The sequence below is a fragment of the Heptranchias perlo genome, chromosome 5 (assembly GCF_035084215.1).
Source record: "Heptranchias perlo isolate sHepPer1 chromosome 5, sHepPer1.hap1, whole genome shotgun sequence".
NCBI classification, from domain to species: Eukaryota; Metazoa; Chordata; class Chondrichthyes; order Hexanchiformes; family Hexanchidae; genus Heptranchias; species Heptranchias perlo.
Window position 1 is genome coordinate 134,317,744 of NC_090329.1, and position 26,651 is coordinate 134,344,394.

General features: G+C 45.7%; 1 protein-coding gene across 1 annotated transcript in view; it reads right to left on the minus strand.

The window, feature by feature from the left end:
* LOC137322210 (dynein axonemal heavy chain 8-like) overlaps positions 1 to 26,651 on the minus strand; it is a 1,468,904-nt gene that overhangs the window by 1,074,351 nt on the left and 367,902 nt on the right. Inside the window, exons 22-23 of the mRNA XM_067985326.1 lie at positions 22,018 to 22,133; positions 14,205 to 14,305 (exon numbers count right to left, since the gene is read on the minus strand). Of these exons, the coding sequence (XP_067841427.1) occupies positions 14,205 to 14,305; positions 22,018 to 22,133 (217 nt within the window). The remainder of the gene's footprint in view (positions 1 to 14,204; positions 14,306 to 22,017; positions 22,134 to 26,651) is intronic.

Below are 26,651 nucleotides of genomic sequence, written 5' to 3' on the forward strand. Positions count from 1 at the left end.
CCAGAAGCAATAATCCAGCAACTAATCTGTAAATCCTGCATGATCCCTTTAAATAGCAGTGGTGGGGGGCCCTCCAGGCCATGTTTAACTGGTCGTGATTAAGACAGTGCATTGGCTGCAGCGTTAAGTGCGAAAATGGTGTCTATGCCTTTAGATCAGCTTTGCACACTGATCTAACGCATATTCTCCTTACTTTACATACTGTGGGCTTTCATTATCTGCGCCTGTGCAAACCCCTTTACCAAGATGACATCTGGCGCACGTCATACTAGAAGCGTCCACGTGCATCTCGGATGCCATTTTGGAACATCAGGAGGCCGTGTAGCACCGAAACAATGGGGGGGGGGGGGTATATGGCTGAATTTCTAGCCCAAGAGGTGCAGGCTGCCTTTAAGAGGTGCAAGCAAGTCACCCGAGATTTGGGCCTCCCCCTGCTGGTGAGAAGTGGAGAGAACAGAGAAAGTGGAGAGACGTACGCAGCTAGGGCTCCATGCTGCGCATCTATCAGGTGACTTAAGTTGCAGCACCAGTCTAATGTGCTGATTGTATAGGTACACCGGGCGCCGGCTAATTGCACACCACGATGCCTGCGCCTGGATTTGTGGGTTCACCAATTTAACATCCATAGAGATTAAAATGAAACAGAAAACGGAGGCTTATGATGAATGTAAGATTCATAATAGAGCAGAGAACCAGGCTGAAGACAGAAAGTACAGAGGAGATCTGAAAAAGGGAATGAGGGGCGAAGAGAGAATAGATTAGCAGCTAACATAAAAGGGAAACGAAAAATCTTTTATAAACATAGAAATAATAAAAGGGTAGTCAAAGGAAGCGTGGGACCGATTAGGGATAAAAAAGATCTTCTTGTGGAGGCAGAGGGCACGGCTGAGGTACTAAATCAATGCCTTGCATTTGTCTTCACCAGTTCAAAAAAGGGGAGAGGGATAAACCTGGCAATTACAGGACAAAATTAATTGGCACTTGGAAAAGTATGGGCTAATAGATGAAAGTCAGCACGGATTTGTTAAAAGGAAATCTTGTTTGACTAACTTGATTGATTTCTCTGATGAAGTAACAGAGGGGGTTGATGAGGGTAGTGCGGTTGATGCTTTGTATATGGACTTTCAAAAGGCATTTGAGAAAGTACCATAAAATAGATTTGTTAGCAAAATTGAAGCCCATGGGATTAAAGGGACAGTGGCAGCGTGGGTGCAAAATTGGCTAAGGGACAGAAAACAGAGTAGCGGTGAATGGTTATTTTTCAGACTGGAGGGAAGTATACACTGGTGTCCCCCAGGGGTCAGTATTAGGATCACTGCTCTTTTTGATATTTATTAATGACCTGGATTTGGGATTGGAGGGTATAATTTCAAAGTTTGCAGGTAATTTGCGGTAATCAGAGGATGCAGATTTAAGGTGATCAGCAAAAGAGCCAGAGGCGACATGAGGAAACATTTTTTTACGCAGCGAGTTGTAATGTTCTGGAATGCACTGCCTGAAAGGGTGGTGGAAGCAGATTCAATAGTAACTTTCAAAAGGGAACTGGATGAATACTTCAAGGGGAAAAAAAAATCACAGGGCTATGGGGAAAGAGCATGGGAGTGGGACTAATTGGATAGCTCTTTCAAAGCGTCGGCAAAGGCATGATGGGCCAAATGGCCTCCTGTGTTGTACCTACTATGATACCTCTTACTCTTTGCACCACCTGTAGACCCAGTACTCAAAAGCCTATCCTCCCTCGCTTTCCATCACTCTCACAGCAGCACACTTCACTGTACCTTCTTCTGCTTCTACTTGCACACTCTACACCTGCTACTATCCTCACAATTACTCCCCTCACTTGTGCCATCTTTTACACACCAAGCCAAATTATGCTACTCTGACATGCATATCTTCATAAAACTCAAGCAGGCCGCACATTAACACGACCAGTTAGTGGACCACTGCACCACACTGCTCAGTGCATCGGATTACCTCTCAAGGAGACTGCGCACAATGTTGGGCCATGTGGAGGAGTCCATCTTCAACTTATAAGGAGTCATCGTGCATGGACTCTCCTCTGAGTTGGGTGGTGGGTTCAAGCCCCGCTCCAGAAGACTTGAGCACATAATCTAGGCCGACACTTCAGTGCGGTACTGAGGGAGTGCTGCACTGTCAGAGGTGACGTCTTTCGGATGAGACGTTAAACCGAGGCCCCGTCTGCCCTCTCAGCTGGACGTAAAAGATCCCATAGCATTATTCTAAGAAGTGCAGGGGAGTTCTCCACGGTGTTCTGGCCAACATTTTTCCCTCAACTAACATCTAAAAACAGAGAATCTGATCATTTATTTCATTGCTGTTTGTGGGACCTTGCTGTGTGCAAATTGGTTGCCGTGTTCCGCTACATTACAACAATAACTACATTTCAAAAGTACTTCATTGGCTGTAAAGAGCTTTGGAACATCCTAAGGTCATGAAAGGTGACCACTGCACCACACTGCTCAGTGCATCGGATTACCTCTCAAGGAGACTGCGCACAATGTTGGGCCATGTGGAGGAGTCCATCTTCAACTTATAAGGAGTCATCGTGCATGGACTCTCCTCTGAGTTGGGTGGTGGGTTCAAGTCCCGCTCCAGAAGACTTGAACACATAATCTAGGCCGACACTTCAGTGATGATAGATGCAAGTCTTTTTTTTAATGGCACTGAATGAATGCAATTAACCACGGAGCCTATGGTGACAGCTCTGGCAGCTTCGATGGAAGTGGAGACTGCTGCAATTCAGACTCTGGGTTCCACCATCTCCTCCAGTTTGCTAAGCATGAAGGAAAGCAGGGGTTGGAGCTTCCAAATTGTCACATTACTCCTACACTATTCTCAGAGCAGTGGAAGTGCTAAGGTACAATCCTATGCTATTGGCAGTGGCGCATTGGGAAAGGCATATGCTGTTCTCTCTCAGGATATCAGCACACCTGCTCCCCCATCAACCCTTCAACCACTGCCCGTGTTGATACCCCAATTGGACCAGACTGCCGGGCCATATCCAAGATGCTGCAGTCTGCAGCCAGGCCCTCTCAGATCAGAGCTTCTTGAAGGCATCCACCACGGCCATCTCAAGTAATCTCAGTGGAGTATCAGCATCCTTCCACCTCCTGTGTAGGAGCTATTGGTATAGCACCATGTAGCAGCACTAAACTAGGCAAAACAGCAACAAACACAACTAGAAGTTTATACTACCTTGACCTTTAGTTTTTGAATTTATTTGATGGCAATCTAAAATCCCCATTTTGCACCAAATTCTTGTTGTGCAAGGTTCTTTGGATTGGTGTTTGATAATCAGCCATATGATGTGACAGAAATACCCATGCTTGTGTTTAACTTGACATTCATCTGGAGGGTAGAAGGACTGGGTCTGATGGTAGGAGTAACTGTTGGTGCAGGGGGGGGAAGAACGATTGAAGAAAAGCGTTCCTCGATCTGCTAGTGTACAGCTCTGGCCTCTGGCAGTATTGGTGGCCCTTACTCTTCCTCAGCATCCATGGCATCCTGCTGTTCTCCCTGCTCCTGTGCCTCTACATCTTCCTTCACGGGTGGCTTTAAGCGTTTCCCCCTTTGCAGGGCAAAGTTATGGAGCTTGCAGCAGACTATAGTTAATTTGGAGACTCTCTCAGATCTATATTGCAGGATGCCCTCACACCAATCCAAGCAGTAGAACTTCTGTTTCAGGTTGCTGATGGCCTGCCCAATCAGAGGTTTTTAGAGGCGCGGCTCTGATTGTAGCACTCCTCTGCATCCGTGCACAGGTGCCTAAAAGATGTCATTATCCACTTGTTCGGGGATACCCCTTGTCCCAAGCAGCCAACCCGATACCCAATAGTCTGAGTGGAAGGATAGGGGAATTGAGTACCGGCGAAGGACAAGGGCATCATGACAACTGCCAGGAAACCAGGCACAGACCTGCATGCTGCACTCCCTGTTATGGCACACCAGCTGCACGTTCAGTGAGTGGAAGCCCTTCCTATTGATATATACTCCGGGATCCTGATATGGAGCATGCATGGCTATATGGATGCAGTCAATTATGCCCTGCTCCTGAGGAATGCCTGTGATACTGGCAAAGCCCAGAGTCCTAAAACTGGCTACACAACATCAATTCACATCACCATTTAGCAAAGGTGAAAATAGGAACATGGTCTCCAGCCCAGCAGCAGAACAACGGCAGAAGGAGTTGACTGGGCCAGAAGAGGTCAAGGTAAGTTTAAGAAATTTGCAGTTGGAACTCCTTGTGGGCCAGGAGGAGCAGGAGAACTTAAGAAGGTAAGAAATAGGAGCAGGAGTAGGCCATACAGCCCCTCAAACCTGCTCCGCCATTCAATAAGATCACGGCTGATCTTCGACCTCAACTCCACTTTCTCGCCTGATCCCCATATCCCTTGATTCCCCTAGAGTCCAAAAATCTACCGAACTCAGTCTTGAATATATTCAACAGTATCCACTGCCCTCTGAGGTAGAGGAATCCAAATATTCCCGGCCCTCTCAGTGAAGAAATTCCTCCTCCTTTCAGTCCTAAATGTCCAACCCCTTATCCTGAGACTTTGCCCCCCAGTTCGAGACTCTCCAGACTGGGGAAACAACCTCTCAGCATCTACCCTGTCAAGCCCCCTCAGAATCTTATATGTTTCAATGAGATCACCTTTCATTCTTCCAAACACCAGAGAATACAGGCCCATTCTACTCAATCTCTCCTCATAAGACAACTCTCCAGTTGAATCGAGTGAACCTTCGTTGCACCGCCTCTAAGGCAAGTATATCCTTCCTTAGATAAGGAGACCAAAACTGCACACAGTACTCCAGCCGTGGTCTCACCAAAGCCCTGTACAATTGTAGCAAGACTTCCTATTCCAACCGCCTTGCAATAAAGGCAAACATACCATTCGACTTCCTAACTGCTTGCTGGACCTGCATGTTAACTTTCTGTGTTTCATGTACAAGGACACCCAAATCCCTTTGAACTCTCACATTTAATAGTTTCTCACCATTTTTAAAAATTCTGTTTTACTATTTTTCCTGCCAAAGTGAATAACCTCACATTTCCCCATATTATATTCCCAACTGCCACCTTCTTGCCCACTCACTTAACATATCTATATCCCTTTGAAAACTCTTGCGGCACCCCACTAGATACAAACTGCGAACCTGAAAATGACCCATTTATTCCTACTCTCTGTTTTCTGTCTGTTAACCAATCCTCTATTCATTACCCCCAATCTCATGAGCCCTAATCTTGAGTAACAACCTCTTATGCGGCACCTTATCAAATGTCTTTTGAAAATTCAAATATGCTATATCCACTGGTTCCCCCTTATCTACCCTTTTAGTTACACTTTCAAAAAACTCTAATACATTTGTCAAACGTGATTTCCCTTTTATAAAACCGTGTTGGCTCTACCTAATCATATTATGATTTTCTAAGCGTCCTCTTACTATGTCCTAGAGTCATAGAGTTATACAGCACGGATAGAGGCCCTTCGGCCCATCGTGTCCGCGCCGGCCATCAAGCCCTGTCTACTCTAATCCCATATTCCAGCATTTGGTCCGTAGCCTTGTATGCTATGGCATTTCAAGTGCTCATCCAAATGCTTCTTGAATGTTGAGGGTTCCTGCCTCCACAACCCTTTCAGGCAGTGAGTTCCAGACTCCAACCACCCTCTGGGTGAAAAAGTTCTTTCTCAAATCCCCTCTAAACCTCCCGCCTTTTACCTTGAATCTATGTCCCCTTGTTATAGAACCCTCAACGAAGGGAAAAAGCTCCTTAGTATCCATCCTATCTGTGCCCCTCATAATTTTGTACACCTCAATCATGTCCCTCCTCAGCCTCCTCTGCTCCAAGGAAAACAAACCCAATCTTCCCAGTCTCTCTTCATAGCTGAAGCGCTCCAGCCCTGGTAACATCCTGGTGAATCTCCTCTGCACCCTCTCCAAAGCGATCACATCCTTCCTGTAGTGTGGCGACCAGAACTGCACACAGTACTCCAGCTGTGGCCTAACCAGTGTTTTATACAGCTCCATCATAACCTCCTTGCTCTTATATTCTATGCCTCGGCTAATAAAGGCAAGTATCCCATATGCCTTCTTTACCACCTTATCTACCTGTTCCGCCGCCTTCAGGGATCTGTGAACTTGCACACCAAGATCCCTCTGACCCTCTGTCTTGCCTAGGGTCCTCCCATTCATTGTGTATTCCCTTGCCTTGCTAGTCCCTCCAAAGTGCATCACCTCGCACTTTTCCAGGTTAAATTCCATTTGCCACTGTTCCGCCCATCTGACCAACCCATCTATATCATCCTGCAGACTGAGGCTATCCTCCTCGCTATTTACCACCCTACCAATTTTTGTATCATCAGCGAACTTACTGATCATACCTTTTACATTCATATCCAAGTCGTTAATGTAGACCACAAACAGCAAGGGACCCAGCACCGATCCCTGTGGTACCCCACTGGCCACAGGCTTCCAGTCACAAAAACAACCTTCGACCATCACCCTCTGCCTTCTGCCACTAAGCCAGTTTTGTATCCAAAGTGCCAAGGCACCCTGGATTCCATGGGCTCGTACCTTCTTGACCAGTCTCCTGTGCGGGACTTTATCGAAGGCCTTACTGAAATCCATGTATACCACATCCACTGCGTTACCCTCATCCACACGCCTCGTCACCCCCTCAAAAAATTCAATCAAATTAGTCAGACATGATCTTCCCTTGACAAAGCCATGTTGACTATCCCTGATTAATCCTTGCTTCTCCAAGTGGAGACTAATTTTGTCCTTCAGAATTTTTTCCAATAATTTTCCTACCACTGATGTTAGGCTCACTGGCCTGTAGTTCCCCGGTTTTTCCCTACTCCCCTTCTTGAATAATGGTACTACATTAGCGGTTCTCCAGTCCTCTGGCACATCCCCTGTGGCCAGAGAGGTTCTGAATATATGTGTCAGAGCCCCCGCAATCTCCTCCTTTGCCTCACACAGTAGCCTGGGATACATTTCGTCCGGGCCTGGGGATTTATCCATTTTTAGGCCTGCTAAAACCGCCAATACCTCCTCCCGCTCGATGTTAATATGTTCGAGTATATCACAGTCCCCCTGCCATATTTCTATGTCTACATCGTCCTTCTCCATCGTGAAAACAGATGCAAAAAATTCATTTAGAACCCCTCCTACATCTGCCGGCTCCACACACAGATTGCCATTTTTGTCCCTAATGGGCCCTATTTTTTCCCTAGTCATCCTCTTACCCTTAATATACTTATAAAACATCTTAGGATTTTCCTTTATTTTGCTCGCCAGTGTTATTTCATGGCCCCTCTTTGATCTCCTAATTTCTTTTTTAAGTATCCCCCTGCACTTTTTGTACTCCTCTAGGGCTTCCTCCGTCTTTAGCCTTTTGTATCTGCCAAAAGCCCTCCTTTTTTTCCTAATCCATTCTCGTATATCCCCTGACATCCAAGGTTCCCTGGAGTTCTTGGAACCACCCTTGACCTTTACGGGAACATGTTGCCATTGTATGGTCTCAATCTCCCTTCTGAAAGACTCCCATTGCTCCGATGCGGATTTTCCTACAAGCAGCTGATCCCAGTCCATTTTGGCCAGATCCTGCCTTATCCTATTAAAATCGGCCTTCCCCCAATTTAGAACCTTTATTTCCGGCCCCTCCCTGTCCTTTTCCATGACCACCTTAAATCTCACCGAATTATGGTCACTGTCACCAAAGTGCTCACCTACTAGCACTTCTTCCACTTGGCCGGCCACATTCCCTAGAATTAGGTCCAGTACCGCCCCCTCTCTTGTAGGACTTTCTACATGCTGGCTCAAAAAGCTCTCCTGGATGCACGTTAAGAATTTTGTACCCTCTAAGCCTTTTACACTCTGAGTATCCCAGTTAATATTGGGGAAGTTGAAATCCCCCACTATTATTACCCTATTATTTGCACAATTTTCTGAGATTTGCCTACATATCTGTTCCTCTATCTCCCCCTGACTGTTTGAGGGCCTATAGTACACTCCCATCAAAGTGCTTGCCCCCTTTTTGTTTTTAAGCTCCACCCATATGGCCTCATTAGAGGAACCTGCTAATATATCATCCCTCCTTATGGCAGCAATTGATTCTTTAATTAATATTGCGACCCCCCCTCCTCTTATACCTCCCCCTCTGTCTCGCCTGAAGATTCTGTACCCCGGAATATTGAGCTGCCAGTCTTGCCCCTCCCTCAACCATGTCTCTGTGACAGCAACAATATCATACTCCCATGTGTTTATCAACACCTTCAGTTCATCCACCTTATTCGCAAGACTCCTTGCATTAAAATAGATGCCATCCAGCCTTGCCCTTACATATTTGCCCTGTCTTCCAAGCTGACTTGTTTTTTTCTCTATATTTGGCTGCACATCACCCCCTATTGTAGCTCCACTCTGTATCCCATCCCCCTGCCAAGTTAGTTTAAACCCCCCCTATAATAGATTCTAGCATTTTCCCTACTACTGATGTCAGGCTAAATGGCCTGTGGTTCCATTTTATCTCTCCCTTCTTTCTTGAATAGCGGGGTTACATTTGCTACTTTCCAATCCACGGGGACCATTCTGGAATCTAGGGACGATCACAACCAATGCATCCACTATCTCTGCAGCCACCTTTTTTAAAACCCTAGGATGTAGGCCATCAGGTCCAGGGGATTTGTCGGCTTTTAGTCCCATTATTTTTTCTATAACTTTTTCTTTACTAATCTTAATTACTATAAGTTCCTTCCTCTCATTCGACCCTTGGTCCCCCACCATTTCTGGAATGTTTTATGTGTCTTCTACTGTGAAGACACATATAAAATATGTGTTTAACGTCTCTGCCATTTCCTTATTCCCCATTATAATTTATCCTGTTTCTGTCTTGAAGGGACGTTTACTTTTGCTTTTTACATACTTGTAGAAGCTCTTACGATCTGTTTTTATATTTCTTGCTAGTTTAACCTCATATTGAATTTTCTCCCTCTTTATCAATTTCTTGGTTATCCTTTCTAAAACCCTCCCAATCCTCAGGCTTACTACTCTTTTTGGCAACACTGTAAGCCTCTTCTTTTAATCTAATACTATCCTTAACTTCTCTCGTTTGCCATGGTTGGATCATTTTTGATGTGGAGTTTTTATTCCTCGAGGGTATGTATGTTTGTTGGGAATTTTGAATTATTTCTTTAAATGTTCGACATTGCTTATCTACCATCAAATCTAATAATCTAATTTCCCAATCTACCTCCCTCCAGGTCCCTCAAGGAGTCCTTGGCCCATCCAAGCCTCGGCCTGCACCCAATCGTGCTGGAACCCTCACCCTCCCCAATCACATCCAGGCCAGTCAGCAGGGACCATTCCCACAGCTGCGGCCTCCTGCAGCTAAATTCTCGCTCTCCTTTGCCAGCCAGGTAGTGTATCTGGCCTGATGTCGGCCGGGACTCTGGGAGCTTTTATTCAAATGAGGTCCTGCTGCTAAGATTGGCAAGGCCACCACGTCCCCGAAGTTTCTGGGTGCGCCGCCCACACCGTTTCCGCCTGCCATAAAAACCGAGGCCATTGTTTCTGCAGATTAATTTTGAATTTATCCCCCTTAAGCACAGGCCGTGTCCTCTGGTTCCACTGTTCTGGACAAGGTGAAATAACTTGTCAAGGTCTACATTATCTAGTCCCTTTAGAATCCTAAAAACAGCAACCAAACCACCTCTCAACCTTCTCTTTTGCAGTGAGAACATGCCCAATTTACATAATCACCTCTCATAATCTAATTCTCCTATCCCCTCAATCATTCTGGGTGCTTTCTTCTATATCCTTTCAATAATTGCAATATGCTTTTTGTAGTGTGGCAGGTAGAACTGTACACAGTACTGGGAAGCGATTTCATGGTGGATAACAAAAAAGTTATACAGACTGCTTAAAAACGACACTGATTTGGGGATAGAGGGTCACATGACATTAAAAGAAGCACCTCAGGTTGATAGGGCTGTAAAAATAGCATTCTAAGTTTCATCACAAGAGATATAGGCCTAGAAATTAGTTGATGCCATGCCCGTTTTAGTGGTAAAACAGGTGCCAAAGCATCCAATGTGGCATGCAGCGTGCACTCTGCATAATCCACGCCATAAGTGTGCCATCCACGCCATAAGTGTGCCACCCCCCAAATTGGTAAAGGCAGAAATAGGAGTCCAGGACACATGCTGTAAACAGATGTTAGACCCTTTGCATACTCCAATAAGGGGCCTTACGCCTGTTTGAGACCCTCTTTACAAAATTGGACCGGGCCCACTGCACTCAGGAAGACGTGATCTCCATGCAGACTAACCAGCAGTCCTTAAAGGGACTACTGGAGCCCGCCACCAAAAAGATAAGTTGTTAAAAAATACTTACCTCAATGTGGAGCAGGGAGGAGCACTCCCTCCCCCCAACTACAATCTCTCCCTCCTGATTAACCCTCCCTCCCAATTGCCTCCCCTATCGCCCTCGTCTCTCCCAGGACCTACCAGAGGGTCGCTACCAGCGATGCAGCAGTCCGAAGTCCAATTCCAAGGGAAACCTCCTGGGGACGCCCAGCATGCATCCGCAGCTCGCCAGTCTCATTTAAATGAGACCCTAGGCCCAATATATAGTGTGTCTCAGCTCTACCCGTTCCAGCACAGGGATCATTCCCTGCACCAGTTCGCACCGGCAAGAGAATATAAAAGCTAAGAGGTAATAAAAAGCCCATATCAAACTTTAATAAGACCTCAGTTAGAATACTGTGCACAGTATTTGTCTCCACGCAATAAGAAGGATGTTTTAGAGAGGGAACAACAGAGATTCCCTAAGATGCTACCTGGTGTGAGGAGTTACAAAAAAAGAATAAAGATTTGAAAATTGGGTCTTTTATCATTAGAATAACACAGATTACGGGCCAATATGTTTGAAGTGATTAAAATTATGAAAGGTTGATACAAGCAGTTTCCAGTAGTTCAAGAACGAAGAGCCATAGATACAAGATTAAAAAGAAAGAACGGAAGAAACAAAGACTTGCATTTATATAACGCCATTCATAGCCTCAGGATATCCCAAAGTGCTTTACAGCCAATTAAGTCGTTTTTGGAGTGTAAAGTCGCTGTTGCAATGTAGGAAACACAGCAGCCAATTTGCACACATCAAACTCCCAGAAATAGCAATGAAATAAATTACCATATCATCTCTTTTAGATGTTAATTGACAAATAAATATTGGCCAGGGCACCAAGAGTACTTCCATGTTCTTCTTTGAATAGCACCCTGGGTTATTTTATGTCCACCCAAGACGGCAGAGAAGGCATCGGTTTAATGTCTCATCTGAAAGACGGCTCCTCCCTTAATGCTACAATGAAGTGTCAGCCTAGATTATGTGCTCATGTTCTATGATTCTATGTCTCTGGAGTGGGGCTTGAACACACAACCTACTGACTCAGAGGTGAGAGCGCTACCACTGAGCCAAGGCCGACACTTAAATCTATCAGAATTAGAATAGAGAGAAAAAGAAACTTCTCCATGAAGAGAGAACCAAAAAAACGGAATAACTTACTTAACCTCGTTCTCACCAATCTACCTGTTGCAGATGCATCTGTCCATGACAGCATTGGCAGGAGTGACCATCGTGCAGTCCTCATGGAGGCCAAGTCCCTTCTTCACAAAGGACACCTTCCATCATGCCATGTGGTATTACCACCATGCACCAGGGCCTAACTACAGAGACAGTTGAATCTCCCACAAATGGGCGAGTGCATCTTTGGGCACCAAGTCCACCCCCGGGAAATGGGAGTGTCAGGGAACAGATTCCTGAAAAAGTTTCTGCCCATGTCTGCCAAAAAATTGGCAGGGTACAACAGAAAATCAAGGCCACTACCTGTATTAACTGTTGTAAAGAATCTTACAACACCAGGTTATAGTCCAACAATTTTATTTGAAAATCACAAGCTTTCGGAGGCTTTCTCCTTCGTCAGGTGAATGAAGAAGACCTGACGAAGGAGAAAGCCTCCGAAAGCTTGTGATTTTCAAATAAAATTGTTGGACTATAACCTGGTGTTGTAAGATTCTTTACATTTGTCAACCCCAGTCCATCACCGGCATCTCCACATCATGTATTAACTGTAGTAGCATGACCACCATGAACTTTTCTTTCAAGATAAAGGATACAAAATCCACGGCACCCAAATCTAGAGACAGGATCTTAGACAAGGGTGCCCGTATCTGTAACGGTTTAACAGGGGCCACTGACTCATGGGGATATAGTGTGATCTCAGATTAACACTCTGCCACTCTGACAAGGAGACTCCGAGGCCAATTGGCCTGAAGGTTGACAAGCAACAACATTTTCTAATTAACTTAATAAAGGTGGTAGGCCCAGTTTGTAGGATTTTTCACTGTTGGAGCTTTTAATGAGCCCTGAACGGAGTATACAGAATGAGGACAGGAAAAGACCAACTGGTCCATCAAGCTTGTCCCATACTGTCACAGCACAACTTATGCACACCATGACCCCACCTGTCTCCTTCTACCCATCAGCAACCAGCCACACAAACTCCTGGAAGAGGTAAAAAAAGAGAAAAAAACAGTTCTGTTTTGAAATCCTTAAATTCTAGCCAGGATTATATCAGCATCCACTTTGATACCTTCAACTTTAGCATCAAACCTACAATGTATTATTGGTAACTCAGCATTGCTGTTTTGTAGTGAAGACTGATGCAAAATAGCCATTTAAAACTCCTGCCATATTTTTTTTTTAATTCGTTCATGGGATGTGGGCGTCGCTGACGAGGCCAGCATTTATTGCCCATCCCTAATTGCCCTCGAGAAGGGCAATTAGGGATGGAAGTCCATCCTGGAAGTCCATCCAAACCTGCCCTGATGAATCCTTCAGTACCCTGATACAGTCCTTAATTGCTATCCGACTCCTAATTGAATGCAGGAGTTGGGATGTCTTGTTGAAGTTGTACAGGGCATTGGTAAGGCCACACTTGGAGTACTGTGTACAGTTCTGGTCACCCTATTATAGAAAGGATATTATTAAACTAGAAAGAGTGCAGAAAAGATTTACTAGGATGCTACCGGGACTTGATGGTTTGACTTACAGGGAGAGGTTAGACAGACTGGGACTTTTTTCCCTGGAGAGTAGGAGGTTAAGGGGTGATCTTATAGAAGTCTATAAAATAATGAGGGGCATAGATAAGGTCGATAGTCAAAATCTTTTCCCAAAGGTAGGGGAGTCTATAACGAGGGGGCACAGATTTAAGGTGAGAGGGGAGAGATACAAAAGGATCCAGAGGGGCAATTTTTTCACTCAAAGGGTGGTGAGTGTCTGGAACGAGCTGCCAGAGGCAGTAGTCGAGGCGGGTACAATTTTGTCTTTTAAAAAGCATCTGGACAGTTACATGGGGAAGATGGGTATCGAGGGATATGGGCCAAGTGCAGGCAATTGGGACTAGCTGAGTGGTATAAACTGGGCGACATGGACATGTTGGGCCGAAGGGCCTGTTTCCATGTTGTAACTTCTATGATTCTATGATTCTATGATTCTATATAACTGAATAAGACTTGCTATTAATACCACAGCTATCCACTATCTTCTTCTCGAGTATCTTTTTGGGTTATTCTGATGGCGGCTTTCATTGCTTTTAGCTTAGATCAATACCTATCCATATTCTGAGAACCAGTTTCTTTAAGCCTGTAAAAATATTTCTGCTTAAGTCTGATTTGTCCTTGAACATGACCTGTTAGCCAATTTGGCTTTGTGTGCCCTTCTTTTAACTCTAGGGACATACATAGTTTTCTTTTGCGCAAGGTTGATTTTGAAAGCATTCCATTTTCCCTCTCTGTTGACAATGTCCCCGCCTAGTGGGACTGCTCAATCTGGTTCAAGTAAAAGCTGATACTAGAATTAGATTTTCAGCAGCTTTGGTTTGGCAGATCAAGTTGAAACTAATAATATTGTGGTCCCTGTTGCCTGCTCTCGGCAGATGTAGGTCGCATCAGGGGCATATTTGGCAGGATTTCCGAGGTAGGTTGGGAACATCCTCAGACACGCCTGCAAATTCCCAAATTTCTCATGATAGGAGAAGCTCTCTCCTTGGAGAATGATTTTGTAAAAGTACCCTATATTCAAAAAGATGGAGTAAGATATAGAACTGTAGCAAAAAAAGCACTTACTTGAAGATTCTTCTTTTGAGAGTTTCTAATGACAGATGTGTAGATTTCACTAAAGCATCCAGCAAATGATGGCTAAAATGCGCATAAAGCTCCTTAACATCCTAGAATACATAAAATAGATAAAACAGAAAAAAAATGTTGAAAGATGATAAACCAGTTCCTGATTATCTTATTATTAATGACTAAATTATCATTTACCAATATTGAATCACAGAATTTTACAGCACAGAAGGAGGCCAGCACGAGTGCCAGCTCTCTGAGTCCCATTCCCCTGGCTTTTCTCCATCTATCCATTACACATGAAAAACGGTGAGAGCTTGCATCATTCTGGTGATATTGGGCACGATTTTGACTCCGAGCCGGGAAGGGGGTGGGGGTCAAATTGCGGACAGGAAACCTGGAAGCATGGGTTTCCCGGACGTCCTTATGATTTTGACGTAAGGATGTTTTTAAATTTTTTTGGCGGTTTGCCATCCGACTGACCGGCCTGAATGACAGGTTGGTCTCAGTCAGATGGGAGACCAGCCAGGGAGAGGACGTGTTCAGATAAGTCTTCAGGTAAGTCTTTGATTGTATGGATGGAGGTGGGGGGGGGGGAAGGCATGGTGGGCACGGGGTCACAGGGGGGAAGTCAGTCTAGGGGAGAGGGATCGGGGATCAGTCACGGGGGGGGTGTCGGGATCAGGGGTCATTGCGGGGGTCCACGATCATGGAGGGGGGGATCGGGGGTCATCACAGGAGTCCACAATCATTGGGGGTGGGGGGGGGGGGGTGGATTGGTGACTGTTTTGGGGGGGGGGGGGGGCGAGATCAGGGAGGGGTCCGCGATCGTTGGGGGGGGGGGTCGCTGCAGGTAGGCTTGCTGGGCCTGGAGGAACCACTCCTGCTCCTCCGGGTCCACAAGCTGTGCCAGAAAGGCACCTACCTGTTAGCCTCGGGCCTTCCCGCCTCTTCTCACATGGTGTGAAAGAGAAGGCCAAGGAATCCCGGCCTCCTGGGGTTGAAATCGGAAACTCTGCAAAAATGGAGGCCCACAGCCTCCTTGAAAGGTTTTAATCACCAACCCGCCTCCTGGGACCGGGTTGGTCGCCAGCCCCTCATTTCCCCCTCTCCTCCACCACCCGGTGTAAACTGGAAAGAGATGGGTCCAAAATGGTTGCAATTTTGAACGCCCCCCGCTCTCAACCCACTCGTTTTTCCCTTTTAAAATCATGCCCACTGTATCTGTAGGTGATGTTGTTAGGGTCACGTTGTGTGACTCATTAACTTAAGTGGGAATTCCCATAATGTTACGTGACCATCAAGCAACAGTCGGGTTACCTGGCAAATGATTATTTACTTCCACAATATGTCTTGGAACACCACATGCTTAGAGCACAAAAAAATCTTGGTAAAAGTAGGGAAAGGTAAATATTTTTTATCATTTTAAAAACTGTTTAATTTTTCAGTTCTGACGAAGGGTCATCGACGTTAACTCTGTTTCTTTCTTCATAGTTGCTGTCTGACTTGCTGAGTATTTCCAGCATTTTCAGTTTTTATTTAAATATTTTTTACTTTGCCTCCTGCTCTGTTGTGCAATCTGCCCACAAAAAAATTTCTAAATCCCATTCTCACCGAATATTTGCACCACTTCGGTCCAATGGTCCTGCCAAACTTCGTCCCAACTACCTCACCAAACTTTGCACCAAAGAGCCAAAAAACACAGCCATATTTTTCAAGATGGCCCGCAAGAATCTCTCTTCATAGTTCCAACACTCTTCATAGAATCATAGAAGTTTATGGTACAGAAGGAGGCCATTTGGCCCATCGTGTCTGTGCCAGTCGAAAAAGAGCTACCATGCCTAATCTTACTTTCCAGCATTTGGTCCTTAGCCTTGTAGGTTATGGCACTTCAAGTGCATATCCAAGTACTTTTTAAATGTGATGAGGGTTTCTGTCTTTACCACCCATTCAGGCAGTGAGTTCTAGACCCCATCACTCTATGAGTGAAAAGATTTCTCCTCAGCTCCCTTCTAATCCTTTTACCAATTACTTTAAATCCATGCCCTCTGGTTCTTGACCTCTCTGCTAAGGGAAATAGGTCCTTCCTATCCACTCTATCTAGGCCCCTTATAATTTTATACAAATCAATTAAATCTCCTCTCAGCCTTCTCTGTTCCAGTGAAAACAACCCCAGCCTATCCAGTCTTTCTCCATAGTTAAAATTCTCCAGTCCTGGCAACATCCACGTAAATCTCCAGGGTCCTCTCTAGTGCGATCACATCTTTCCTGTAATGCGGTGACCAGAACAGTACGCAGTACTCAAGCTGTGGCCTAACTAGTGTTTTATACAGTTCTAGCATAACCTCCCTGCTCTTCAGCCCAATATCCTTCAGGAACTCCAGTATTTTGCAGATGACCACCTGCTCATCAAACAACTTTTTGTAGATGAATGCCCCCACGAATGAGCATCATTTTCTAAATTAGGACCAGACATTTCCCAACCTTCAAACTCCCCCCACTTTAAGCAGAATTTGTGCATTACAACCAGATGTTTTGCAACTTTCCTGTCTCTGCTGAAAATGTTTCCTATCTCTGCCGCTCTTCTTTTCCTCTACGCCATCTCTCCCTCTCCTATTCCCTTCATCTCTTCTCTTTCTCCTCTCCTCTCCTCCCTCCCCATTCTTAGTCACCCCAACCTGGTCTGCTTCCTGTCACGTACCACCTCCCCGATCTCATTTCCCCATCTTCTTCCTCCTCTCCCTTTCCCTCCTCTCCATCTTTCCCTGCCTCTCTCCCTCACGACCTCTTTCCCTTTCCCCCATTTTCTACCTCTCCTCCTTCACCCTCCAATCTGCTTCTGATCCCACCTTCTCCGCTCCTAAACGGAGTCTAATTATTCCCCTCATCCTTTAACACTACTTGCCTGAATACTGCACGGAATCTAAACTGAGCGTCAGTGATGGCAGCATTTATGGCTCCCTCCATCATTTCACAGATGATTGGGAGGCTGATATGGTGGTATTTGGCCAAGTCAAACTTATCCTGTTATTTCTGTGGATTAACCCTAGGTTTGACAAATGCCTCTTTTTCATTTTAATTTCTCTACTTATCCAAGGAACTCCAGTTTTTACTGCACTTGCTTTATTTTTGGGGAGCTAGGCGACTGAGGAGGATAGGGTTGTTGGGGTTGCTGTTCGTAAGGAGGCATTGACAGGTTTTTCCAAGGGACCCTTCAGATAATGCCAGGAGTTGCAGAGAATAGCCGTAGGCTTATTCAAGGCAGATTGAAGGCTGGGACGGCAGCAGGAGAATAGGAAGCAGAGGAGTTGTGAAAAGCTGGGGGTAGTGATTGGGGGGAGTAAAACATCTGAGACGGGAAATACAAAAGATGACACGGCTGGGTGACGGGAGGGGTGACAAGAGAAGTGCCTGAAAGGGACCATGAGAGAAGAAAAAAGAACGATAGAAGTAATGGAGTTGTGTCTGAAACAGGCAGCCAAAATATGTACGTGAACGGGCGGGAAGACGGCACAGAGCCCTGCTGGCTGGGTAGGACAGGTAGCCCTTGGCCGCTCACCGGCTTGCAGTTGTACTGGGGAAGGAGGATTGAGAGGGTGACACAAGAGGGAAGGGTTTTTTTTAATTCTTTCATGGGATGTGGGCGTCGCTGGCGAGGCCGGCATTTATTGCCCATCCCTGATTGCCCTTGAAAAGGTGGTGGTGAGACGCCTTCTTGAACAGCTGCAGTCCGTGTGGTGAAGGTTCTCCCACAGTGCTGTTAGGAAGTGAGTTCCAGGATTTTGACCCAGCGACGATGAAGGAATGGCGATATATTTCCAAGTCGGGATGGTGTGTGACTTGGAGGGGAATGTGCAGGTGGTGTTGTTCCCACGTACCTGCTGCTCTTGTCCTTCTAGATGATAGAGGTCGCGGGTTTGGGAGGTGCTATCAAAGAAGCCTTGGCGAGTTGCTGCAGTGCATCCTGTGGATGGTAAACACTGCAGCCACAGTGTACCGGTGGTGAAGGGAGTGAATATTTAGGGTGGTGGATGGGGTGCCAATCAAGTGGGCTGCTTTATCCTGGATGGTGTCGAGCTTCTTGAGTGTTGTTGGAGCTGCACTCATCCAGGCAAGTGGGGAGTATTCCATCACACTCCTGACTTGTGCCTTGTAGATGATGGAAAGGCTTTGGGGAGTCAGGAGGTGAGTCACTCGCCACAGAATACCCAGCCTCTGGCCTGCTCTTGTAGCCACAGTATTGATATGGCTGGTCCAGTTAAGTTTCTGGTCAATGGTGACCCCCAGGATGTTGATGGTGGGGGATTCGGCGATGGTAATGCCTTGACTGTCAAGGGAAGGTGGTTAGACTCTCTCTTGTTGGAGATGGTCATTGCCTGGCACTTGGATGGCGCGAATATTACTTGTATATCACTTATCAGCCCAAGCCTGGATGTTGTCCAGGTCTTGCTGCATGTGGGCTCGGACTGCTTCATTATTTGAGGGGTTGCGAATGGAACTGAACACTGTGCAATCATCAGCGAACATCCCCATTTCTGACCTTATGATGGAGGGAAGGTCATTGATGAAGCAGCTGAAGATGGTTGGGCCGAGGACACTGCCCTGAGGAACTCCTGCAGCAATGTGCTGGAGCTGAGATGATTGGCCTCCAACACCCACTACCATCTTTCTTTGTGCTAGGTATGACTCCAGCCACTGGAGAGTTTTCCCCATGATTCCCATTGACTTCAATTTCACTAGGGCTCCTTGGTGCCACACTCGGTCAAATGCTGCCTTGATGTCAAGGGCAGTCACTCTCACCTCACCTCTGGAATTCAGCTCTTTTGACCATGTTTGGACCAAGGCTATAATGAGGTCTGGAGCCGATTGGTCCTGGCGGAATCCAAACTGAGCGTCGGTGAGCAGGTTATTGGTTAGTAAGTGCCGCTTGATAGAACTGTCGACGACACCTTCCATCACTTTGCTGATGATCGAGAGTAGACTGATTGGGCAGTAATTGGCCCGATTGGATTTGTCCTGCTTTTTGTGGACAGGACATATGTGGGCAATTTTCCACATTGTCGGGTAGATGCCAGTGTTGTAGCTGTACTGGAACAGCTTGGCTAGAGGCACAGCTAGTTCTGGAGCACAAGTCTTCAGCACTACAGCCGGGATGTTGTCGGGGCCCATAGCCTTTGCTGTATCCAGTGCACTCAGCCGTTTATTGATATCACGTGGCGTGAATCGAATTGGCTGAAGACTGGCTTCTGTGATGGTGGGAATATCGGGAGGAGGCCGAGATGGATCATCCATTCGGCACTTCTGGCTGAAGATGGTTGCAAACGCTTCAGCCTTGTCTTTTGCACTCACGTGCTGGACTCCGCCATCATTGAGGATGGGGATGTTTACAGAGCCGCCTCCTCCCGTTAGTTGTTTAATTGTCCACCACCATTCACGACTGGATGTGGCAGGACTGCAGAGCTTTGATCTGATCCGTTGGTTCTGGAATCACTTAGCTCTGCCTGTACCATGTTGCTTCCGTTGTTTAGCATGCATGTCGTCCTGAGTTGTAGCTTCACCAGGTTGGCAACTCATTTTTAGGTACGCCTGGTGCTGCTCCTGGCATGCTCTTCTACACTCCTCATTGAATCACAGTTGATGCCCTGGCTTGTTGGTAATGGTAGAGTGAGGAATATGTCGGGCCATGAGGTTACAGATTGTGCTGGAATACAATTCTGCTGCTGCTGATGGCCCACAGCGCCTCATGGATGCCCAGTTTTGAGCTGCTACATCTGTTCTGAATCTATCCCATTTAGCACGGTGGTAGTGGCACAAAACACGTTGGATGGTGTCCTCAGTGCGAAGACGGGACTTCATCTCCACGAGGACTGTGCGGTGGTCACTCCTACCAATACTGTCATGGACAGATGCATCTGCAACAGGTAGATTGGTGAGGACGAGGTCAAGTAAGTTTTTCCCTCGTGTTGGTTCGCTCATCACCTGCCGCAGGCCCAGTCTGGCAGCTATGTCCTCAGGACTCGGCCAGCTCGGTCAGTCGTGGTGCTACCAAGCCACTCTTGGTGATGGACATTGAAGTCCCCCACCCAGAGTACATTCTGTGCCCTTGCTACCCTCAGTGCTTCCTCCAACTGGTGTTCAACATGGAGGAGGACTGATTCATCAGCTGAGGGAGGGCGGTAGGTGGTAATCAGCAGTAGGTTTCCTTGCCCGTTTTTGACCTGATGCCATGAGATTTCATGGGGTCCAGAATCAATGTTGAGGACTCCCAGGGCCACCCCCTCCTATCTGTCTCACTGTACCGCCACCTCTGGTGGGTCTGTCCTGCTGGTGGGACAGGACATACCAAGGGATGGTGATGGAAGAGTCGGGGACGTTGGCTGAAAGGTATGATTCTGTGAGTACGGCTATGTCAGGCTGTTGCTTGACTAGTCTGTGGGACAGGTCTCCCAATTTTGGCACAAGTCCCCAGATGTTAGTGAGGAAGACTTTGCAGGGTCGACTGGGCTTGGTTTGCCGTTGTCGTGTCCGGTGCCTAGTGATCCGTCCGGTTTTATTCTTATTGTGACTTTTTTTAAAGCAAGATTTTACAACTGAGTGGCCTTGCTAGGCTATTTCAGAGGGCAATTAAGAATCAACCACATTGCTGTGGGTCTGGTGTCACATATTGGCCAGACCGGGTAAGGGCGGCAGGCTTCCTTCCCTGAAGGACATTAGTGAACCAGATGGGTTTTTACGACAATCCGGTAGTTTCATGGCCACCATTACTGATACTAGTATTTTAATTCCAGATTTTATTTAATTAATTGAATTTAAATTAATTGAATTTAAATTCCCCCTCTGCCGTGGCAGGATTTGAACTCATGACTCCGGATTATTAGTCCAGGCCTCTGGATTACTAGTCCAGTAACATAACGACTATGCTACCGTACCCATAGTGGGTGGGGGAATCTGGGGCAGAGGAGGTCGTGACTTTCCTTGTGGAGCCGCGGAAGTACTCCTGCTCCTCTGACCCCTACAAAGAAAATGTTTTCACTTATCTGGAGGCTTCTACATCCTTCCCAGCAGCTGCCGACCTGCTTCCTCCTAGCGGGAAAACCACAGCTGCTTTACTGCTCAGGCCCCAGTTAAAATGCCATTGGGGTCCTATTAACGTCATAGCAACCCTGATTAGCATTTCTGTATGAGGCTCCTGCCTGTGTCTGGCGGGCGCCTCATCCGCTGCCAAAACTAGCGGCTTTAAAATTGGAGATTGGTGGAACGGAGCAGAAAATTGACCTGCTCCATTTTAACTGCTCATTACCACCTAGCAGGGAGTGATAAAATTCCCTCCTTGCCAAATCTACAATCATTTGGAAATTACTACGCAGCTAAAATTAATTGGCTCCACCCTCCAAGAAATTGGTTTAATTCCTTGTAGGTTTACCACCTGTGTTACAATTTAACAGTGTTAAATTTTGCACAAAAATATGAACAGTCGTTATTAAGGAGCAACAGTATTTTGATGTGAAGCTACATATATCTGCATGGCAACAGTCAAGCATTAAATCACTACTAAGCAAACTGTCTCTTACAAACTTACGGGGTGCATTTACGTGGGGATTTTCCCCCTCTTCTGCTATAACTTCAGCGGAGGAGCTGTGGAAACCCTGGGTTTTCAAGGTTTCTGCAACTCTTAGGCCAAAGTTATGGCGGCTGAGCAGAACCCCCGTGGAAATTCACCCCCCTAAGGTTGATTGCACATGGGGTAGAGTAGCCTTACATTTCTTGTATTTCTTTTCTAAACCAGTTGGTCCATTACAAAAGCACTTTCTACCTTTTCAAACTCTTCGTCTCTTTTGGCTAGATAGGTATCTTCTTTAACAATGCCGTGGGGCATAAAAGATACATTTTCTTCCTGACGATCTTCTGTAAATGCTACTCGTCTATGCTCTGTGTTAAAGGATACAAGACAGAAAGTCTGAGGCACGAAATTGTAACTAACATGATTGCTGTTAAAATCCATACCAAGTGTATTACATCAAAGTGATGCCCATGCGTGTAACGGTAAAAAAGGCATTTTAAGTTAATTTAAAATATGTTAATAAAATATTTCTCTTTTGACAAAATACAAGTTTCATTTTGGTTGTTTCTGAAATCAAGAATTATCTAAAAAGGTTGAAAAAACTGGATTTTCCCGATATTGTAGGTTGGTGGAGGGGCAGGACTTCCACCTACTGCTTTGATCCCACCATAATCCTGACGCATTTACCTAAATCGGGGCTTGTCAGATATGCAGAGCAGGGAGGAGCATCCAGCCAAACACCTCTCTTTGAGATCTCATTTTATTAGTGTCCGAAACCCGACGGGATCCATGCAGCACGCAGCCAACGCACGCCAGAACGGAGAGTCTTGAATTGGTCCTCTGACATCATCGTCATCATAATTGCAGTGAATTGCAGGCACTAATAGGGTGCCCTGGCACTGCTCACCCATCGGACCTGACCAATTTCGTCCGGCGTCTGAGCTAGCCGAGGCTCACCGGTGAGTTCGGGAATGGAGGGAGGCGATCAAGCATTAACCGGCAGCAGCCACAGTCTTAATGTGGAGCACTTTTGCTCTTCCTGGCTCCACATTAACGCAAGTTAAAAAAAACAAAATGCAGTATTCTTCTGCGGCCCCTTTCACTGCCATTGGTTAGGCTGCTGCAGAGTCCGAAAACGTAGTTGGAGCTTGCGTAGTGCTAGCCCTGACTAGTTTAAAAGAATTTCGCGAACATGACTGGAAATGGTTGCAGGTTAATTTTGTATATTGTACTCCCAATAGTAATCCAGCATAACGCTCCATTATATTCTGCACTTGGTAGTGGAAATCTGGATCGCTCTCCTCCAAAAAGCTAAGGGTGAAATTGAAATTTAAGACAGATGGACAAATTCTTAATAGGAAAGGGTATCCAGAGATGTGGATCAAAGGCGGGTAAATGGAATTGAGGTACAGATAAGCCATGATCTAATGGAATGGCGGAACAGGCTCGAAGGGCTAAATTGCCTACTCTTGTTCCTATGTTTCTATGCATTTGCAGGCCTTCAGAGGACAGAATCACTACGTGCACCAATCCCGTGCTCCCAGCAGGAACTGTTCTCAAAAGCAGAGAATTCCTCCTTATATGTCTCCTCCATTCACTTGTACATTCATTGTGCAGCTCAAATTATAAGATTATGGAATAGATCTTGGTCTGGGCCCGGAAATCGGTCCTCGAGCCTCGTCAGCATACTTGATGTGAGTTGCTGGTGCTGGTGAAGCCTCCACAGGCAGCTAGCTCGCTCAGTCAAAGTGATCAATTTTGCACTGCCTGTCTTGGCACACAGGGAAGGCCCAGGATGGGGATTGAAGTGGGCTACAGGGGAGGGAGGGGTGGTTGATCGTGATTCCTGTGGAGTCGGAGCAGCACTCTTGCTCCTCCTTGCTCCCTAAGCACGTTTTTTAAGGAATTTTCAAAACTTAATTTACCTTTCGTTGGGGTCACGGGGGCCACTGAAGAATGCAGAGTGGGGCAGGCCCAATGCCTTCCCTGCTCATCGCTGACTAATTTCTGGATGGGGTCCTTCAACAGATGTCAGGCCCCTAATTTATATATTTAAGAGGCCTAATGCCTGTGTTAGGCATCCCCTGGGATGTAAAAGAGGTGCAATGCATACCAATTTCTACAGCTGAGTTTTAAAATTAGGTATATCATTTGGGTAGAGGGATTGCATCCTTACATACAACAGTTATTTCATTTTAAATAAAGCTGATGAACATTCAACATATTGCATATGAAATCAAGAAATGAGTAATATTATTGCAATTTGAAGATGATATGTAATAGGGTTAATGACTTATTGATGAAACTTATGATGCAACCAGCACATCAAATCAGAGAATCTTCAGATCTTGGTCAACGGATAATAACAGGTGGCTTTCAGACCATAGACCCAACGTTGCGAATCCTACAACTTAATGTTGTGGACTTCTTAACGGCGAAGCATTCAATCATTAGCACTATCAATATCCGCCACAAGGTTGACATAATTTGCCTTGAAGAAACTCAGTGCAACAGATGAAGCTGGATGCTTTGCTGTTGATGAATTCGACTTGGTATGTCATGCACCCCATGCAAAGCGAGGCCGAGCTATCTTCGCCCATAATAGCATTTTAGATGCAACTCATGTCTTAGCCACTAATCCTTGTGATGTTGTAAGATTGGTGGTTTCAAGATTGCAAACATTTTTAAGCCAGCGAGTGAAATTTGCGGGAACAACTTTCTCCCATCTCTTTCTATCTACCCGGCTATCTACGTTAGTGACTTTAATGGTCTCCATACAGACTGGGGTTACTCACAATCCAATGGCGATGGGGATCAGTTACAAAGTCGGGCGTCTAGTAATGACCATGCCCTCCTCCATGATCCTAAACACCTTCTGCTCAGCGAGACGGGGGTCATAGGAGCATAGGAAAAGGAGTAGGCTATTCAGCCCCTCAAGCCTATTCTGCCATTCTATTAGATCATGGCTTATCTGTATCTTAACAACAACAATTTGCATTTATGTAGCGCCTCTGACAAAGTAAAGCGTTTCAAGGTGCTTCACAGGAATGTTATCAAACAAAATTTAACTTAATTTCCCTGCCTTGATTCCCTATCCCTTAATACCATTACCTAACAAATATCTGTCAAATTCAGTTTTGAAAATAGGTCAAGACTACTCACCTGCAATCTGTTGGGTCACATCAATCAACCACAACCAACACTGCTATATTGTTTTTGACGACTTTTCATATAGTCAACACCGACCATCATTTATCCATTGCGGCCTGTGACAACACTTTTTTGGACACTAAGGGAATCATGAGATATGGGGATTGGGCGGGAAAGTAGAGTTGAGGTCAAAGATCAGCCACAGTCTTATTGGTGGAGCAGGCTCAAGAGGCTGTATGGCCTACTCCTGCTCCTATTTCTTATGTTCTTTCTTATGTTCACTCATCAAAAGGACAAGAAAATACTAATGGAACTTCAGGAAAACCAATTGGATTTTGTTTACAGAAAGTTTTGAACTAATGATTGCTATCCCACAGTATAATATCCCAATCGAGGAAGCTTACAAATGTGTTTATGGCACCCTCTACAAAGCTGCAAAATCCACAATCCCTCATCGCTTTTGCCTCTTGAACATGTCGTGCCTGGTCAAAGAGTGCGCTGACCTATTGAAACTCTACGATAAATCTGACATCTCAGATATTGCAGACCAACTGCTTAAATCACGATGCTGCTCGTCAAGCCCATCGAGAAGAGTCAATCTCACAAATTTTGCTTGTTCAAGTTGTAAAAGCTGGAACCTCATCCATCGCCTAGATGCTGCTCAACATCTACTTGCACAGTCCTGACCATCTATGTCAGCCAATGCTCTTACCTATCGCCTATGAAAAGTTGCAAGAGCCACCTGCAACAAAGTCTTCGAACGGAAAGTACATGATGATTAACGCCACTTTGGTCTAAAGGCCCCGAACCAGAACCCCCCACCAGCTTTCATTCCATCAACTCTATATTTCATGATATCAAACCTGGTACTTCAACCAGCTATGACAACGTAAACCCTGAATGTTTGAAAAACCTTGATCCACAAGCATGTAATTGGCTATCAATTTTCTTCAGACGTGTCGTCCTTGAACGCCGAATCCCAGCAGTATGGGACCAAGTAAAGATCATTGGCCTACTTAAGACTGCAGGGACTCACAGTTAGTACCAATCTACGATCTATCTCCCTCCTGAATGTTTGCTATAAGATGCTCGAGCAACTGGTCCCCACAGCACATATCTCCAGCAGTCGATGCTGCGCTGAGCCCAGACCAAGCTGGTTTTCACCATAGCCGCAACACTTATGACCAAGTACTCACCTTAACCAACCCTAACCTGGATACTCAACTACATGCTACTATGTGTCAGGTGCATTACTTCCCTCCGTGGCTACAAATCCTCTATAACATAGCTCACTCCCACCTTTGTCGTTCAGATGCAGTAACAAAATCATGTTGCCAATTCACTCTGACTTGTTTTATCCACCAACATTGCAGCTCTCTTCAAAGCACCCAACATGGTCAACCTTTCCTAATTCTTTTCACAGCAGATGCTCAACCAGAATTCAACTGCCACATTATAGTTTGGAGTTTCTCAACTGCTTTCGAACTGGACAGGCACCTCAAATCCTACAAGGCCTTGGTGACGACAATAAAGGTTCTTGCGGACAAATATAAACCATGTCCCACATCAGTGAATCATGCCCACTAACTAAACTATTTGGTGGCCTATACGCTTTGCATGCTGGTGATGATAATGATTTAAGATGGCTGGATTTATATGCCAAGTCTACATTTTTTTTTATGGGATGTGGGCGTCGCTGGCGAGGCCAGCATTTATTGCCCATCCCTAATTGCCCT